Source organism: Arthroderma uncinatum, assembly GCF_011692745.1.
Source record: "Arthroderma uncinatum strain CBS 119779 chromosome Unknown scaffold3, whole genome shotgun sequence".
NCBI classification, from domain to species: domain Eukaryota; kingdom Fungi; phylum Ascomycota; class Eurotiomycetes; order Onygenales; family Arthrodermataceae; genus Arthroderma; species Arthroderma uncinatum.
In genome coordinates, this window is record NW_022983865.1 from 2,554,590 (window position 1) to 2,571,693 (window position 17,104).

At 47.8% G+C, this 17,104-nt stretch overlaps 4 protein-coding genes across 4 annotated transcripts; 2 read left to right on the top strand and 2 right to left on the bottom strand.

Annotated features, from left to right (window-relative positions):
- Positions 1-647: 647 nt before the first annotated feature.
- Positions 648-2,426, top strand: GIQ15_04525 (uncharacterized protein; the record flags this gene model as incomplete). Its single annotated transcript, XM_033551942.1, has 4 exons — positions 648-1,141; positions 1,199-1,479; positions 1,542-2,075; positions 2,146-2,426. 4 exons carry the CDS (start codon positions 648-650, stop codon positions 2,424-2,426), a joined length of 1,590 nt encoding a protein of 529 aa, XP_033405672.1.
- A 274-nt stretch (positions 2,427-2,700) lies between these two features.
- GIQ15_04526 (uncharacterized protein) lies at positions 2,701-5,678 on the bottom strand (the record flags this gene model as incomplete). Its single annotated transcript, XM_033551943.1, has 5 exons — positions 2,701-3,601; positions 3,661-3,850; positions 3,920-4,069; positions 4,124-5,074; positions 5,348-5,678. 5 exons carry the CDS (start codon positions 5,676-5,678, stop codon positions 2,701-2,703), a joined length of 2,523 nt encoding a protein of 840 aa, XP_033405673.1.
- A 2,678-nt stretch (positions 5,679-8,356) lies between these two features.
- On the top strand, positions 8,357-12,271 carry GIQ15_04527 (galactonate dehydratase; the record flags this gene model as incomplete). Its single annotated transcript, XM_033551944.1, has 4 exons — positions 8,357-8,437; positions 8,508-8,730; positions 8,797-9,782; positions 10,358-12,271. 4 exons carry the CDS (start codon positions 8,357-8,359, stop codon positions 12,269-12,271), a joined length of 3,204 nt encoding a protein of 1,067 aa, XP_033405674.1.
- A 1,576-nt stretch (positions 12,272-13,847) lies between these two features.
- Positions 13,848-15,868, bottom strand: GIQ15_04528 (beta-lactamase; the record flags this gene model as incomplete). The annotated part of the gene is made up of 4 exons (XM_033551945.1): positions 13,848-14,739; positions 14,799-15,057; positions 15,113-15,235; positions 15,292-15,868. 4 exons carry the CDS (start codon positions 15,866-15,868, stop codon positions 13,848-13,850), a joined length of 1,851 nt encoding a protein of 616 aa, XP_033405675.1.
- Positions 15,869-17,104: the final 1,236 nt, after the last annotated feature.

Genomic DNA, 17,104 nt, shown 5'->3' on the forward strand with positions numbered 1-17,104 from the left:
CCCCCAACGACTCAGCTCTATCGTAGGCTACTTGACAGCCGTTGGACACGAGAGAAAGGCCTAAGGATGTTCAGAAGACGCTCGCATGCCGGACACCACGCCCTTCATTATCAGCCCAGTTGAAAAATACTACTCTTTTTGGATATGGTTCTCGGGCTCAAATCAAATACGAGCATGCTTAACACGGGAACTAATGCAGGGATGAGGCATATCGCCATCCAGTCCAGCAGGCAAAAACGAGACATCTCCCAAAAAGGCATATTCTCGCAATATATAACCTGGCGACTGCTGCGGTCCCTTTGGGCCCCCGTATCCTGTTCAGTCTGACTCGGCTTACGCCATTGAAAAATCGGCATCGGCACCACTAATTGGTCTTCTTTCAAGCATAATGCCCACGTAACGGTGGCTCATCGCGTATTACTCACTATGTTGGTCTTTCGGCAAGCCCAAGGGAGGTTTCTGGACCATGGCTCGATAAGCCAGGCATGAAGTTAAGTATAAGCCAGCGAACTCCAGGGAGAATACTATTATTCTACCGAGAATAACTTATTCCTCTTGTCCCAGTTCATACATTTTTATGAATGGTAACCCTTCCAGCTGTGTTTCTATCAATTGTCTGCCTCCTGGCTTTTCTCGCCCTTCCAGCTATGGGCGATACCCCTTCGCAATTTGCCAAAGCCTTTCCGCCTGTGGACTTGGGATATGCTATCCATAAACCCACGTACATCAATATTACTGCTTCAGGTCTCTCGGTTGCAAAATATAACAACATTCGCTTTGCTCAACCCCCCGTAGGAGACCTTCGTTTCCGCAAACCGAAGACACCTCCGCCACAAACACACGGCGTTCAAGATGGCAGCCAATACCCTTCTACGGACTGTGTTAGCAGTGCTTATGCAGGGGTCCCATTTCCCGGACTTAATGGTACTACTTGGGGCCAGGAGGACTGCTTGTTCGTAAATGTACAAGTTCCAGATGGTATCAAAGAGGGTGATCAGGTACCAGTACTCCACTGGATACACGGGAGTGGATATGCCTTTGGAAGTAAAGATACAGTAGGGATTACTGTTGATCCAGAGGGATTGTTCGACAACTTGCGCAAGAGCGATGAAAAGTTCATCTTTGTTACGAGCAACTACCGGTAAGCTTCCTGGCCATATTTCTCTTGAGAATTGATCTCTCCTAACCGTCATCATAGCCTCGGCCTTTATGGGTGGATGTCAAGCCCCGAAGAAGATATGGCTGCAAATATTGGGTTACACGATAGCATTACCGCAGTGCAATGGACCAGAGACCACATATCTAAATTTGGTGGTAGCCCAGAGAGGATCACTGTAATTGGGCAAAGTGCTGGAGCGGGCATAATAAACTTGATGTTGACCTCCTATGGCGGATCGGGCAAGCTCCCGTTTTCCCAAGTGAGATTTGACATTCCTGATAACTACTCACTTTCGACAGACTCTGACGTGATGGAAAATTGTAGGCCGTTGTACAATCCCCTTCCATAATGCCTCGAAGAAATGTGACTTCCCGAAGACAAGATGTATACAACGAAGTCCTGAAGGCTGCCGGCTGTCCCGACCTAGCATGCCTGAGGACTGCTTCCTCAGACGTTCTCAAAGCAGCGAACCACCATCTGATAGTTGAAGTACCCACAGGAACTGGAGGTGCCTCATTTGGCCCCGGCATCGGGTTTTCGCCCGCTGTGGATGGAAATATTGTCCCAGAAGAGCCCATGATACTTCTTGAGCAGGGCAGATTCCATAAAGAGGTACAGCGGGTTCTCGCGGCAAATACCGCCTTTGAAGGAAATGGCCTCAGTACGGACAGTAATATGCCTGAAGCGTTTCCCGGCTATGTTCGAATCAACTTCCCTACCGCAAGTAACGAGACGATTCAACGCATCCAGAATCTTTTTCCATTCCCCCCTGACAAACCAGAAAGGCTGGCCTGGGACTGGCTGACATCAATTGTATACGCATGCCATTCAACCACCATCACAAAGGCGTATGGATCTAAAGCATATCGATACGTGATGCGTATTCCACCTGCAACTCACGCGTTGGATTTAACTTGTAAGTTGCTAGATCGCTATACCTCAATACAGCATGCTTCGATCGCATTACTAACCTTTCGTTTGACCAGACTTCTTCTTCGTTGATAATCAAACGACACCTGTGGTAAGCTATGACGTTGCGCGACAGTCTCAGGAGTATCTTTACCAATTTCTTCTGGGTAAAGGCGACAAGGGTGACGCCTCACTTCTCCCGTCTCCTAAATACCCTGCTTGGCCGCCATATGGAACGAACTTCCATACCATGGATATTGTTGAGCACGGATTCGAGCTTAAAACTGATCCTTGGGAGACGAATGGGATTTGTCGGACTTTAATCGATATTGTCAAGGATCCCGAAAACGGCAACTAGTTATTGACCTTAGACGCAACAATGTTCCCTAATTATATTCTTTAAAGTAGCTCTTCTCTAGAGGTCTTGAGATTTCCACACACTGAATAGTATATTCCATGTATTTAATTTCCATATACATTTATTGATAAAGTCCTCATTTCGTTAATATAAAAGGTATATTCAGGATAAATAAAATATACACGCTTGCTATAGTCAGCCAAAAAGATTAAATGCATACTCCCAAACTAGGGCCAGAATAAATGAGAAGGGATATATATATCACATGAGTGTGCTATGTGGTAGCTCTAAATAGCCAGTCCGTCTCAGGGGTCGGAACCATATAATTGGTGATATTAAACTCGTTCGTCGCCTGTACTGCGGCTGCAGCGTTGACAGCAGCGGCATTAGCTAAATCAGCGACCGAGATGCCTCCCACTGTTGCAGAGACGGTGGGGTTATTTGGTTGTGGTTGAGATGGCGAGATTGTCTGCTGTTGGGCTTGATCCATTACTAGGTCATTGATTGGCGGGGGGCCATTGGGGTTTCCCCCCGTTACAGGGACGCGAGGAACATTGAAGAAGTCAAAGATATCCAAATACTCAAGTTCATGAGGGCTGAGGTTGCGTGGTGGTACAAGTGGCGTAGTAGTATTCGCTTTTGGCGTATTCGTGCCACCTACTGCTGCTGCGGCCCCTCCTATCACGGGTGTCTGGCTAGTGCTGCTGGCTCTGGGAGGTTGATGGGAAATCAAAAAGTCAAGATCGAAAGCACATCGCCTCATGTCGGCTAGGATCTTTACCGATGAAGGCGTTGTGCGATCCCCATCTGTGGGACCGGACTGTGCAAACTCGTTATATTCGTCCAAGACTCGTTGCAGGATCTCGCTATATCGCTTGGCGACTTTCCAATATTGGCCCATGCGACGAAGCGAATCGACGAAGAAGGTAATCGCAGGGTCAAGCGTATGGGCTGCTGTTGAGCCGTTCACTAGGAGCAGTCGTGCGGATACCCAGAGTGTGAAAGCGAACGGGGGACCAAACTTGTCTAGGACATTATTATCCACGACAAACCTGGCGATGGCCCGGATCCTCTCAGTGGCGGCGAGACAGCGCTGGATGGCGCCGTATGATGGGGTGAAGATGGGAGAGCGGGTGGTTGGATAGGCAGCTGATGAATGTAATCGGATGATGGTGCTTGGAAATATTAGCATATTGCCAAAGTACTCCGTAGCGTTGTGAAGAAGGGTACTTACGTTTGGTACGCTGCATGTAGCATGATCCAGCCACAGTGAACGGATCTAGACTTAGAGGATGCCAAATATCGGGATGACATCGCGAAGGAATACTCTTTCGGTAAACGGTATTCCCACGCAGTCAACTCATTATCTAGCTTCCTATATGTCGACTGCCACTGTTCAACATCGGCGATCGCACTGATATCCACTGGTCGTTTAAGGAACAAGTGTATTTTCGACAATATACCTAGAACCTCCATATAGAACCCAAACGAACCCATATACTGGCTCCGACTAACGTACTCTATCTGTTCGTGGGTATCAAAAAACCTCGTCTCAACAGGTTGGTTCTTAACAAAGTATTCGTCTTTGCATGGGAGCCTCCTGTCAATTTCCTTCCCATCAAGTGCAAAATCGAAGGCTGTGGCTATTGTGGAATATCTGTCCAGTAGATAGGCTGCCCAGAACAGTCGTCGCCTACCTTCGTCTTCGATCCATGTTCTAGAGTCAGGAAGAATATTGGCTCTGAGGGTATATATAGATGGGAACATTGTTGCTACAAGAGATGACGTAGCCTCTACAGCTAGGCCCAGTTGTACAACCGACCTAGCAATAAGCGCGAGTAATTTCCATCCTGGAGGGCCGTTAGATGAACCGACAACGTCCAATGCCAAAATCACTAGAGCTTCTAGAGACGTCACTGATGAATTATCAAGGCCGTATAGAAGAACCTTCTGTTTACACGAATCGTGGTACCGCTTCCGGTTCTCTTCGTTGAGTCGAGTATCCTTAGAAAATCGTAGGGTTGTAGCGACTATTGCATATAAAAGCATCCGATCTTCTTCTTTTAACGGTGATGGTCCGAAAAGTGTGTCTAATGTTGTTCTCCGATGAAGTATCGGGCACCATGCGTTTATATGTTCAAAGTATAGGTCGACCAATGAGTAAAGAAGATCGTAGGGCGGAAGATCGGCATTAGGATCGGCAAGAGACGGGCTACTCTGATTTGAAGAGTGGATAGGGACGGCTGGAAGCCTCAGGGATGATGGCTCTCCGGGAGTAAAATCACGCCGCTGTGTTTCTGTGGGCTGGGGTAGTAGGCTTTGCGCGGGTAGGCCATTTTGAAGTTGACTTGGTGGAGTATTACTGAACGGCTTATCTGACGGAGTGGATGTGTTTTGTTCCTGATTATAATTCCCGATAACCGAGATGCGGCGGTGCGGCGTCGGGAGGCTCGAGGTCGAAGCATGTTGGTATAATGTGTCCCTGGGGCTAGATTCGGGCGCGGCGGATCGGTCTGATGGGGAGCCATAGGATGGAGCTGCTGGCGGACATTGATTCGGGTGAATTTCATTTCCTGTACGGCGTTGGCCTTGTATTATATGGGTTTCGATAAGTCGTGCTTGCGCCTGGATAACTTCCTCTAGGCGGTCTATCGAGAGGAGCGCTATTAGTATCGTACTTTGACGGATAGTCCCTATCAAGGCGATTTTGGGCTAGGTAGAGTACCAAGTCGTTGTTCAAGCTCCCTTCCATATCCAGCCCTCAATCCCGGTTTCTTTCGCTCTTTGTATTCGCATAGTTGTCCGTTTCGAGCACACCAGCCACAACTGGGTTGCGTACGATCTAGCAGGTGGGTGAGTCCAATTCGATGTTCACTTCGAAGTCGAGTTATACGCACCACATTTCACTTTCCGCTGCTTACAAAGTTCGCATCTGAATTGGTCAGTGACTGCACCAGGAGTTGAATTATTGAAGGACGATGAGGAGCATAAGGAAGAAGGCCGAAAGGGTGCGGGGGGGGTGATATACGAGACCATCACCGGACGTTTTCTCTTCAACGACCGCTCCGAGGATTGCGAGCCCTTTCGATCCACTGCGCCAGCGTCGTGGCCGCTCTCCTGCCCTGACCAGGCGTCTTCCGGGCTATCGGCTTCATCGCGATCGTCTGTCTGTCTGCCAGCTTTGACTTGACCAGCCGGGAGCGAGGTGTTGGCTTGTCTGTAGGCGTGTGGAGAAGGGAATGGATGCTCCATCGGCGCACATTAACGAGGACCCCGATAGATGTAACCGTAATAGTCGTGCCCAGGGTAACAGCTGTTCATATGGCCGAATCTTTAACTAACCACGAAAGCGCTAGGAGATAGAGCTCGTAGAGGGATGTGGCAGGTTACGGAGCCAGCTTGCGATCAAATCCCAGGATCTCTTCTCGCCAAGCCTTCCTCCAAGCCCTGCGTGGGAATGGCCGGGAGCAGATGAGCCCACTGGTTTATTGAGATCAGACGTTTATCGCTTCAGCCCTGGCCCTGGGCCTTCGGGAGTCGAGCCTCGACGGTCCAGCGGTCTCTCCCCCTAGTGCAGGGTTGTGGAGGCCAGGTGGCTGATACCACCCGACACGGCGTGGCCATGGATCCCAGGTGTATTCTGTACATGTCCGCCATTGGCTGCGCTTGGAGTTACCAGTAGCTGTGCAATAGTTGTGATAAGACACCTCTGTCGATGAGTATTCGGCTTGGAGGCGAGGGCGAGTCAGACGGCTTATCCCGAGAATTACTTTTGGTTTATTCCGTCTCCTATGAAGTGTAGCTGGGCGAGTTTATTGGATGCGGAGAAAACTCGGGTCATTTTGCATCATCAGATGGAATCAACGAGATTAGCCAATCCCGCACCGATCTAAAGCTTGAGCTTGCATATAAACTATTTCAACCGGGAATATCGACGATTGAGAGGTTACACCTCAACTCGACATCTGGCGGTGCGCATGTCCCAGCGAAGTTAGGGATAGAAAATATTAGCGACGCGTTGAGCTGCATCCTGCAATATAATAGAATAGGCACTTGGAGGTGGAGTATTTGCCAAATATCGAACTGTGCTGTGATTGTCTAATATGCACCGGAGGAGTTTTGGTCCACAGGCCATGCCTTGTGGTCATGTCAGGGTCCATCCTTGCTTGGCCGCATAAGATATAGAGGGAGAATACCCGGGCCTGTCGTATAAGTTTGGAGGCATCATATTCGTTTCTGTGTCGGGCTGGTTCTCTCCATAGTCTCGTCGTTCGGGTTATTATTATGTCCTGCAGACCTCTGTCTTGTCCTTGCCCATGTCCTTGACCTCGTCGATATTACAATCTAGCAAGCTCCGATCCTTCGCAGCTATTGGCTTCACGATGTCGCTTGTGGAGGAGCGTTGTGACATCTGAGAACCGGCGTGTGCAGCTACCTGATCTGAAATCAAGCCAGTCGATGTGAAATCAGATCGTAACGCTTGTCCGTGCCGCACTTAGGCCGACGTCATCCCACGCAACGAAGCACTCCATAGTTGATCAAGGCCATTGAAAAGGGAGCAAAAGAAACACCCCAGTTGAGCTGGATCTCAACTCGACGCCTCTTGAATGTTTTAGCTCCAAGAACCACGCGTGGAGTCAAAAATATAGTTCCGTAAACTTAACTCTTCACCGAAGGAAAAGCACACGTATCCTGTCTCAACACGCTCCTATCTCGAGTCATGACGTCGCGGAGGTTGAGAAGTTGAGGTAGAAGGAGAAAAAGTGGCTGGATGTAGATGATTACATAATACAAGATAGGAGGAGAGACAACTTTTTTTCAACCTCAACTCTCGTTCTTTGCTGGAAGAAACACACAGCTCCCTGGCCCACGTCCAGCCTCGATCTCGGTGTTGAAAGAAGCCCGACTGGAGAGTTATTTGGCTGTGGAGCGACGGCATGACGCCCTCTGCAAGGATGGCTTCGTGGAGGGCCAGCTGTGACAGCTCGCTGGATGCTGGTTGGTGCCTCCGAAATTCTGTCCTCGGTCGACGGATAAACCTGCTGCTGCTCTCCTGCATAACGACTGAAGGATTGCAATAATATCTACATTATATTTCTTCTTCAGCAACGCAAAATACCCGGCACAGCTTTCGCAAGCCTTGGCGTTCATATCACGAGTGCGTTGGCGAGATGGTTGGCTATATGGCTGCATTCCCTGAAGCCATCAAACAAGATCACTAGCGAATCAGGACATTAGTCAGGATTGAAATAACGTGGCGTTGGATGGGGAGCTCGGAAGAAAAGTTAAGAAAACAAGCCTACATATCCTGCATAAACCTCCGGGAAACATCATCCAGCGGCGATGAGCACGAGATGCCATCTTTTTTTGAGCTCGAACACCGCGATTATGCTTTCTATACCGGAGATTAGAGCATCCTCCCTCTCAATAGCAAGAATATGGAGAAACTCTCCTCGGTTGCTATGAAACTCTCCTCGGTGGGAAGTCTCCTCGGTGTATTTACAACCGAGAAACTCTGGGGCCATGTGGAGAATGGAACCACTAATTCACTGACTTCGACACGTTTGCACACTTAAGCTTCCGAGGCGGCTAAACTGTCGCTACAATTGTCGCCTTCAACCACCCAGGTTCGCTAAAGCAATGGCCACGGTTGTGCAATGTATACGCATGGGCCAACGTGGGGACTAGATATACCTGGTTATGGCGCCATTTAATTACAATCCTCCGAGGGCGGATCTAGATATCCCATCAGCTTTTCGGTGAAACAAACAAGCTCATACCGATGGCACTAATCCACGATGTGGGACACATCATCTTTTGGGTAGCTATATATACAGCCCTGAAATTCTATCTTTGAAGGATGCCTGGCAGGATATAATCTCATCACCTCATACGGATTCGCCTTTGGTACACCCCATCCAAACTTCACCATGGCTGTCTCATTTCCCGCTATCAAGGCCGTAAACACCTTCGTCGTTGATGGAGTGGGCTCTGGAGGCGACTATCACAATGTATGCCATTACCTCCAATCTACTCAGATGATACTATCAAGACGTTAATCTATTATCTCCTTGCATCTAGGTGAAAGGTGGGCACTGGCTTATTGATTCCCCCATTGCAACGCCAATGGCTAGATGGGAGCAGTACCGGGGCTCCCGGACAAGCTGGGGCATAAATGTGCTTGGCTCCTTTTGCGTTGAGATAATAGCAACAGATGGCAACAAGGGGTTTGCAACTGGATTCGGTGGCCCTCCAGCATGTTGGTTGGTGACGCAGCATTTTGAAAGATTTCTAATTGGTGCAGGTGAGTGACCATTAGTTTCATCTTATTTCATTATAATGAATTCTTGCTGACGAATCATACTCCAAGACCCTAGAGATACAAACAACTTGTTCGAAAAGATGTATCGTGCTTCCATGTTTTATGGCCGAAAAGGCCTCCCAGTTGCCGTCATCTCAGTCATAGATTTAGCCATCTGGGACTTGCTAGGGAAGATTCGCAAAGAACCAGTCTACAAACTTATCGGCGGTGCGACTCGTTCCCGACTAAACTTTTATTGCACTGGCCCAGAACCAGGTTTTTCTAAGGCCATGGGCTTTTCCGGCGCCAAAGTAGCCCTCCCATTTGGTCCGGACGAGGGCATCGATGGCCTTACCAAAAACGTCGAGTACCTGAAAAAACAGCGGGAGAAGGTTGGCCCAAACTTTCCACTGAGGGTTGATTGTTACATGTCCCTAAACGTATCCTACACCATCGAGCTAGTCAAAGCCTGTGAATCGGAAAATATCCATATCGATTGGTGGGAAGAATGTTTGTCGCCAGATGATGTTGACGGTCAGGCTTTACTCAAAAGAGCCCATCCAACTGTCAAATTCACTACTGGCGAGCACGAGTATTCAAGATATGGGTTTCGAAAGCTGATAGAATCACGAAACTTGGATATCATTCAGCCAGACGTCATGTGGGTTGGAGGCATGACTGAGCTACTGAAGATATCGGCAATGGCAGCAGCTTATGATATACCCGTTGTCCCACATGCCTCTGGACCCTATTCCTATCACTTTGTGGTTTCACAGTCCAACGCGCCATTCCAGGAATACCTGGCCAACTCTCCCGATGGGAAGAGTGTACATCCTGTCTTTGGAGATCTGTTTTTAAACGAACCGATTCCGACCAGAGGCTATCTTGATGTTAGCGTTTTGGATAAACCTGGATTTGGGCTCGAGGTGAATCCCGCCGCAAAACTCATACCAGCAAATTACATTCTTACTCCAAGCCCTCAGAAACCACTAAAAAACAACAATTTCGTTTACCATAAGCATGATAAACTGGATAGCGAAAAATCCCGTTCGATGGTAAATGGCGCTGTATAGTCCTAGATTGGCAGTATTATTGGCGCTCTTGAAAGGGTGAACGGGAAAATCTCCTTTTCAGTTATTGAGTTCACCTATACTTATATTTACCAATATATTTAGACTATTCATGAACAGATACTTTTGGGCTTCGACCTTTTATCACAACTTCTGATGTCATGCTTGGCTAACGGTGTATTCCGCTCAGGGGTTGCGGTGCTGGAGCAGCCCATTTGTAACCGAATTTTGCTGGGATTCCGGGCGGCTGCATTTCAGATTACAACAACACACTTATCCTAGCCCAATCCCTTGTGAACTAGGATACAACAATGCAGCAACAGGCATATAACCCAATCAACCTAGACGCTAATGCGCCCCTTTGTTACATCACATTTACCACTAGTTGCTGCAACTAAGCGCCCACGGTGCATGGTAACGAGGGGAAGGCTGTACTCAAAATGGTACTGATTATGATTGTCCCATTTTCTTGTGAAAAGTACAATACTCCCAAAGACCCTCAGTTGAATTGCGCTGAACAATCTACTTATCATATACTGAACAGCCTGATCATACGTTAGAACCCTACAGTCGAGATGCCTTTACAGTCACTAGACCGCCATGCGATTCACCAGCTGCAAGCAGAACAAGCAGAGTTGCTTGATGTCATTGACACCCTACGAAGCCTCCGCTTGGGCCAGATAGTTGAGCTACCTCAATTAATTGTCTGTGGTGATCAATCGAGCGGCAAAAGCTCCGTCCTAGAAGCCATTTCACGAGTCCAATTTCCTGCACAGGACACCGTGTGCACTCGGTTCGCTACTGAGATTATCCTGCGTCGCAGTGCTGGCCCCAGTTTCAAGGTCACGATCGAACCTGGCCCTTCTAGGATGGACAGGGCCGAAAAAGATCGACTACGTGCATTTCCGGGTGATATATCGGATCAGGTCGACCTTCCCAGTCTAATAGATCGGGCGAAAGAATGCATGCAAGTGTCACTAGATGGGAAGATGGCTGGGTATAGCGACGACGTACTGAAGGTTGAGCTCTGCGGACCTAGCCAGCCCGAGTTAACGCTGGTTGACCTCCCTGGCCTCTATCGTTCAGGCAGCAAGGTCCAGGGAGCCGAAGGGATTCCAGTTGTTGAAAAGCTAGTGGATTCATACATGAGCAACAAGAAGAGCATTATTTTGGCCGTCATATCGGCCAAAACGGAATATAGCCTTCAGGACATCCTCGGACGCGCGCAAAAACATGACAAGAATTGGGAGCGAACTCTAGCAATCATTACCAAACCGGATCTACTAGATGCAAACTCAAAGCTAGAGGAGGAATATATCAATCTCGCATGCAATGAGCAAATAAAACTTGACCTAGGATGGCATACCCTCCGCAACAGAGGGTATGCCGACAGGGACTCTTCTAATGATGCCCGAGATGAAAGGGAGAGAGAATTTTTCGATAGCGGTCGCTGGTCTAGTGTGCCTCGAGAATCTGTTGGAGTTACAACGCTTCGGGCTAAACTGAGCAGTATTTTGCTCGCTCATATCAGCAAGAATATCCCTGGTTTGATAAAGGAAATTCAAAACAAAATCGTCGATCGTCAGCACAGAGTGGCTAAATTGGGAGAGGGACGGTCTACTTTGACAGAAAAAAAGGAGTACCTCCTTACCGTTAGCAGTCGATTCGAAAAGATCACTGCGCAGGCGATTAGTGGACTGTATATGGACAGTTTCTTCGAAGGCCTTTATCCCGCTCCCGGTGTCCCTGATGTCAAACGACTCCGTGCCCTTATCCGCGGGCTGAACGAAAATTTCGCTGAAGCGATGGCAGACAGGGGCGAGAGACGCCGAATCATAGACGCCGTATCTCCTGGTGAATCTAGAGCCAATGACATATTGAGGGACGATCTTGAGGTTGATATTCGAGAAATGGCAAAGAGAAACCGGGGCATCGAACTACCAGGATCTGCAAACCAGCTGCTCGTTGGAGACCTTTTTCGCGATCAATTAAAACCCTGGGAAGCACTGGCGCAAAACCATTTGATGATAGTATGGCACAAAATCAGACAGTTCCTTGAATTGCTTCTTAAACATCTGACTGATAAATTTACTTATCCTCTCCTTATGCGTCATATTCTTGACCAGCAACTTGAAGAAATGAAAGAAAATGTCTTGCGGAAGCTTGATGAGCTTGTTTCTTACAACAAACGAGGACATCCTCTCCCATTTGACGGGCCTTTTCTTCAGTCACTAGACAGTTTTACGACCGACAAACAGGTCAGGGCGCTGGAAGCGGCTCTTCGACAGGATCGTGATCAGTTGGCTGACGCCCCCCGGGCCGGAAATAATAACTCCTTCACGATTAGAGAAATTCAAAATGCAACGGCAACTATTAACTCCTCAAGGGATAGGTATGCAGCGTCAGGAATCATTGATCTCATGAGCATATACTACAAGGTGCGTACACTCTTCCGGGTTCCATCAGCGCAGTGACTCTTCGCTGGGATGAGATCGGGAGCCATAACTTTATAGTGGCAATATTGATTAATTTTCTCTTCACAGATGGCCCGCACAACATTTATCGAGAATGTCGCAATTTTGGCAATCGAAAACTGCCTTATATTACCACTCGAATCTCTTTTCACCGCAGTAAAAGTGAATGGTCTCAAAGACGATCAAGTCAACCATCTCGCTTCCGAGCCACCATATATTCAGAGTGAACGAGAAAGGTGCAAATCTGAGCTTGGGAAATTAAAGGATGGGCTTAGGGCATGTGAGAGGTATAGCAGTGAAGCTGGGAGGCTCTCTGTTCCAGTTGAATGTAAGCCGCGTCCCCTTTTCATTTCCACTACATTCTATTGGTCGAAAGCAACTTATTCTAAATTTCTGGCGTATACATAGTGCCTATGTCGCATGTGGTTAACAACGCTACAAAGACTATACCACCTAAGGACCAGGTTTCCGTAAATACTCCTACGTCCTCAGCCACACAAGGAGCATCAACGACTGTAACTGGTGCTAGCGGTAGAAATGTATCTGCTGAATTAGGGCCTAAGTCTTCGAAGCCTTCTATTTTTGGCTCAGCTACCCTGGCTACTTCGACTACTCAAGGAAGTCACTCAATCTTTAGCTCTCATACACCAGCCTCCAATCCATTTATGGACTACGGGAAGCCAGCCTTTGGAGGTATATCTAAGCCCTCAGCGTTCACCACCAATACGACGCCCGCTCCCTCTAAGCCTAGGACTGGTTTATTCTCACCTAATCCAGCTTCACAAAATCCCTCGCCATTCACCCCTAATATAATTCCTGCTTCCACATCATCGTTTGGGTCTACTCTAAACACCTCCAGCAAACCCAACTCCAACAATCTAGGCTCCCTTTCAAACCTCAGCAAAACTGCCCAGTTCCCAAGTCCGTCAGATGATTCTTTCAGGTCTCGAAGCCCTTCCCACACTTCGAATTAACGTCAACCAGATGGCGACCTAACTAGAAGATAGGTACGTTCGCCTGCATGGTATTAAAAGCTCAAGGGATTACCTAGAACAGTTAAGTTTAGCGTAAGCTCTCTCATTCACTAAATTATCAGTATTACCGTGTTAGCTAAACTGGACTTGATAGGCCTTTACTAAACCTCAGAATTTCCGAGTGTTTAACTCGGAGCGATCGTTTCCATTCTATTGTGGCTTTGGATTTATATAGTGGTTTCTCCTTCGAGGTTAGTATTCTCGCCGCTTCCCGATATTTTTCATGCCTTTCCATTTGCTATTCCTATTCACTCGGCCCAAATGCAATGAGATACTGATATCTTGTGGTGGTAACAGGAAATAAGATTAAAAGACTATACGGAAGACCTTACAGGAATTTCTTGAGCCAGTATCTGACTGACACGAATTTATGGGTAATTGTGATCTATTATTTGACCTATCTACAATAGATAAAAGAAATCAATATTCGTATCCGTCTACACGGCCGGTATAAAGCAATAAGGGAGGGTTAGATAATCAAATTATTTAAATGGTAGACTAATGATAAATGGTAAAATAGCAACAACGGTATAACAATCATATTACTTTTTCTTCTGGATAAGACCGCTTCGAAGGAAGGGGAATTCTACTCCAACAACCTCACCTGCTTCCTTATCAACTGTGAACACGATCCTGTCCATGGGCATGCCAGCATAATATAACCAATCCACAGTTTGCCATGAAGTACAAAGGGCTTCAAGTCTCCCTAACCCAGGGAGCTCGGACTTCTGATCATTACCATAAGGCAGAAGATCAAAATTGATTCTCCAGTCTTGTTCAACGAGGTTCTCATTGCCCACTTTGGGAACAGATTTCTCAACACCGGTGGGGTACATTCTCATTTCCGAGGTAAGGGGGCCGATCATGGCAAGACTAGTAGCCCAGATTGTGCGAACGCCCTCGAGAATATCAGAGCCATTGCGTGTGAGGGAGTCTAACTTTATACCAGGCCCATCGTCCATAGACGTTTTGAATTTTATAGGCGCATACTCGCCCGCCTTTTCACTGGCCTTCTCCTGGCTAATGTATTCACCAATATACATTCCTGCTTGTTTGCGAGTTTCCTTCTCAATAGCTGGGAGAAGGGCGCTGAGCACAGCTTCGTTGATAATGTATGCAGCGGTGGAGTCCATTGGACCAGCGGTTGAAAGGACAACGCCGATTCCGTATTGATCAATGATGTTGATTTGGGAGATGTAACCGGGTGCACCACCGCTCTTTCCGTATATGTCGATTGTATGTGGGTGTTCAGGGGTCATGTTTGATGTACGTAAAATCTCCCATGGCTGGCCCACGAGGGTGGATAGGGACGATGTGGAGGATTTTGGTTGGAGCCATCTTCGAACAGCCTGAGGGTTGTCAAAAACTGTATGGTCAAGGATGCTAGTTACTAGGGTGGATAGATCGTTTAACGAAGAGTAGAGACCACCTCCACTATTACTTCGTTAGTGACATTTAAACAAGATAGATGAAAGCGCGGATGGCATGCATACGGAGCGTTATATCCATATTCGGCACCCCATCCCTGCTGTTCGACATTAGGAATCACTGCACGTTCATCATTGCCTGGAGACACACCGGTGTTCTTAAGGCCCAGCGGACGAATGACATTCTCATCAAGCATCTGAGCGTAATCCTTCCCCGTATCATTGGCGAGCACTAGGGAGAAAAGAGTGAATGAGAGCTGAGAATAGACTGGACGCGAGTAGGGCTCAGCAACAGGGTGAGAGTGGACAAGCTCCTCGAGAAGTTCTATGCATTGCCTTTAGTATATAACGTGAAGCTGAAGGTCCGCGCTATGCCATACCTTCTGGGGTACATGCCTTATTCAAGCCTGCAACACCACATTTAGGGTAATCACTCATTTCCAGCGGAGGAAACCCTAGTGCCAGGTATAGAGATTCCAGGAAGTAAAATTGAAGAGCTCCGACTAGAAACCTATCATAAGCAACTTTTCATAACAAAGTAATCCAATGCTGAACATACTGGTGTTGGCTGGAATTCCAGAAAGATGCTCTGACAAGGACATGAGAGTAATGCTATCCCAGTCTATCGGAGACGATCCGCTCCCCTTGAGCTGTGGTAGATATTTGGTGATAGGATCATATAGATCTATGTCCGACTTTAAGAGAAGTAGGTCTGAAAAAACCTTCGACACAGACCCAACCAAGTACTGAGAGTCCCCGTCTAGATGTTTGGTGCCGTTAACGTTCTTCTCTCCCAGATGGTGGTACTCCCAGAGGATACCGGTCTTCAAACCCTCATCCTCAAGGCCACCATTTGGGGACACAAGGGCGATTGAGAACGATGTATTGGCAACGTCCCAGCCGGACTTGATCTTCCCTGCAATAGCATCATCTAGAGATTTGGAAAGATATTTCGTAGCGTCCTTGATGTATTCTGACTGACTCAGGTCCGTAGGATGGGGGAGCAATGCTCCGCTAGGCACGCACGCCGGGTTTGATGTTGATTTAGTCACAGCGGCAGCGACTTGGAGGTTTCCGAATGGCGACGAAAGCCATAGCAAGGAGACAGAAGCTGTGAGAAACCGTTGGTAGAACATCTTGAGGGTTCTGCATACACAATTTGGACATGCTGAAGCCGGTCATGGGCTGTCAGGCCGTCCTTATATCAGAAATTCATGTCCACATCGTCGACAATCAACCATCCCGAAGATGGAAACTTTTCGTTCAACCAGTGGGACCCAGAGAGCCATGGTATGAGACATTTTTTGCGTTGGAGAAGCATAACCGAAGCCTGGGCTGCCGTGAAAAGCACCATGTTTTTTTGGTTCCTTCAGCCATGGTGATCAGGAAGAAGCTCGAGTCGGATCAACATGCCCATCGTTGCCAAGTTAGTTGAAAATGCGTACTCGCTTCTCGTATCTCACCCCCTGGCTTTTGCTTATTTTATCCCCTTGTTCATCCCACTTAACTAGTTATATTTAGCGTGGTAGGTCGAGTTCAACAGCAAACTTCTTCAGCATTGTCACAGTTCCATATCCGAGCTTCATCATATTGACGAGAAGTAACATCGTAAAGGACGACAGATGTCTTCTCCAGGGCTTCTCCGTGGTAAAGTGGCCGCGATAACGGGGGGCCTGACAGGAATTGGGCGTGTACGATACTCCTTTCTAACCACTATATATACAACTCCCTAAACCATTTGGCTGATCGATGAAATGCGTCTTGCCCTGCCGTGTCTGCAGCTGGGCGGGAATCGAAACACGCCTTGATTCGATTAAATAGGCCATTGCTATCGAATATATTAGACAAGGAGCCTTTGTGGCGGTTAATCATCTTGGATTGGACCACGAACAGGCGTTGATCTCGGCTCTACATGAAGAGGTCGCCGATATTATTTCATCTGAAGGGATACATAGCCCGACTAACGAAGAAGATGTAGCGAAACCGGCGAATCCCAGGCTTATCACAGTCGCAGGAGACGTGTCGTTGCCAGAAACTGGAAGTCATTTCATAAGGGAAATAGTGTCTGCGTTTGGCCGGCTAGATGTATTCGTCAATAATGCTGGAATATGCGAGTTCAAGGAATTCCTAGAGTATGCAATCTCTTACTATTACCGGCTCTTGAATAGTCCTCTAACAAATACAGGATATCGCCTGCTCTGTTCGATAAAACAGTGTCAGTCAACCTCGGCGGTGCATTCTACGTCACCCAAGCAGCAGCCCGTCAAATGGCACTCTCCCAATCCCCACCAGGAGGTTCGATAATCGGGGTCTCGTCCATATCTGCGCTTGTCGGCGGTGGCCTGCAGGCCCATTACACTCCGACAAAGGCA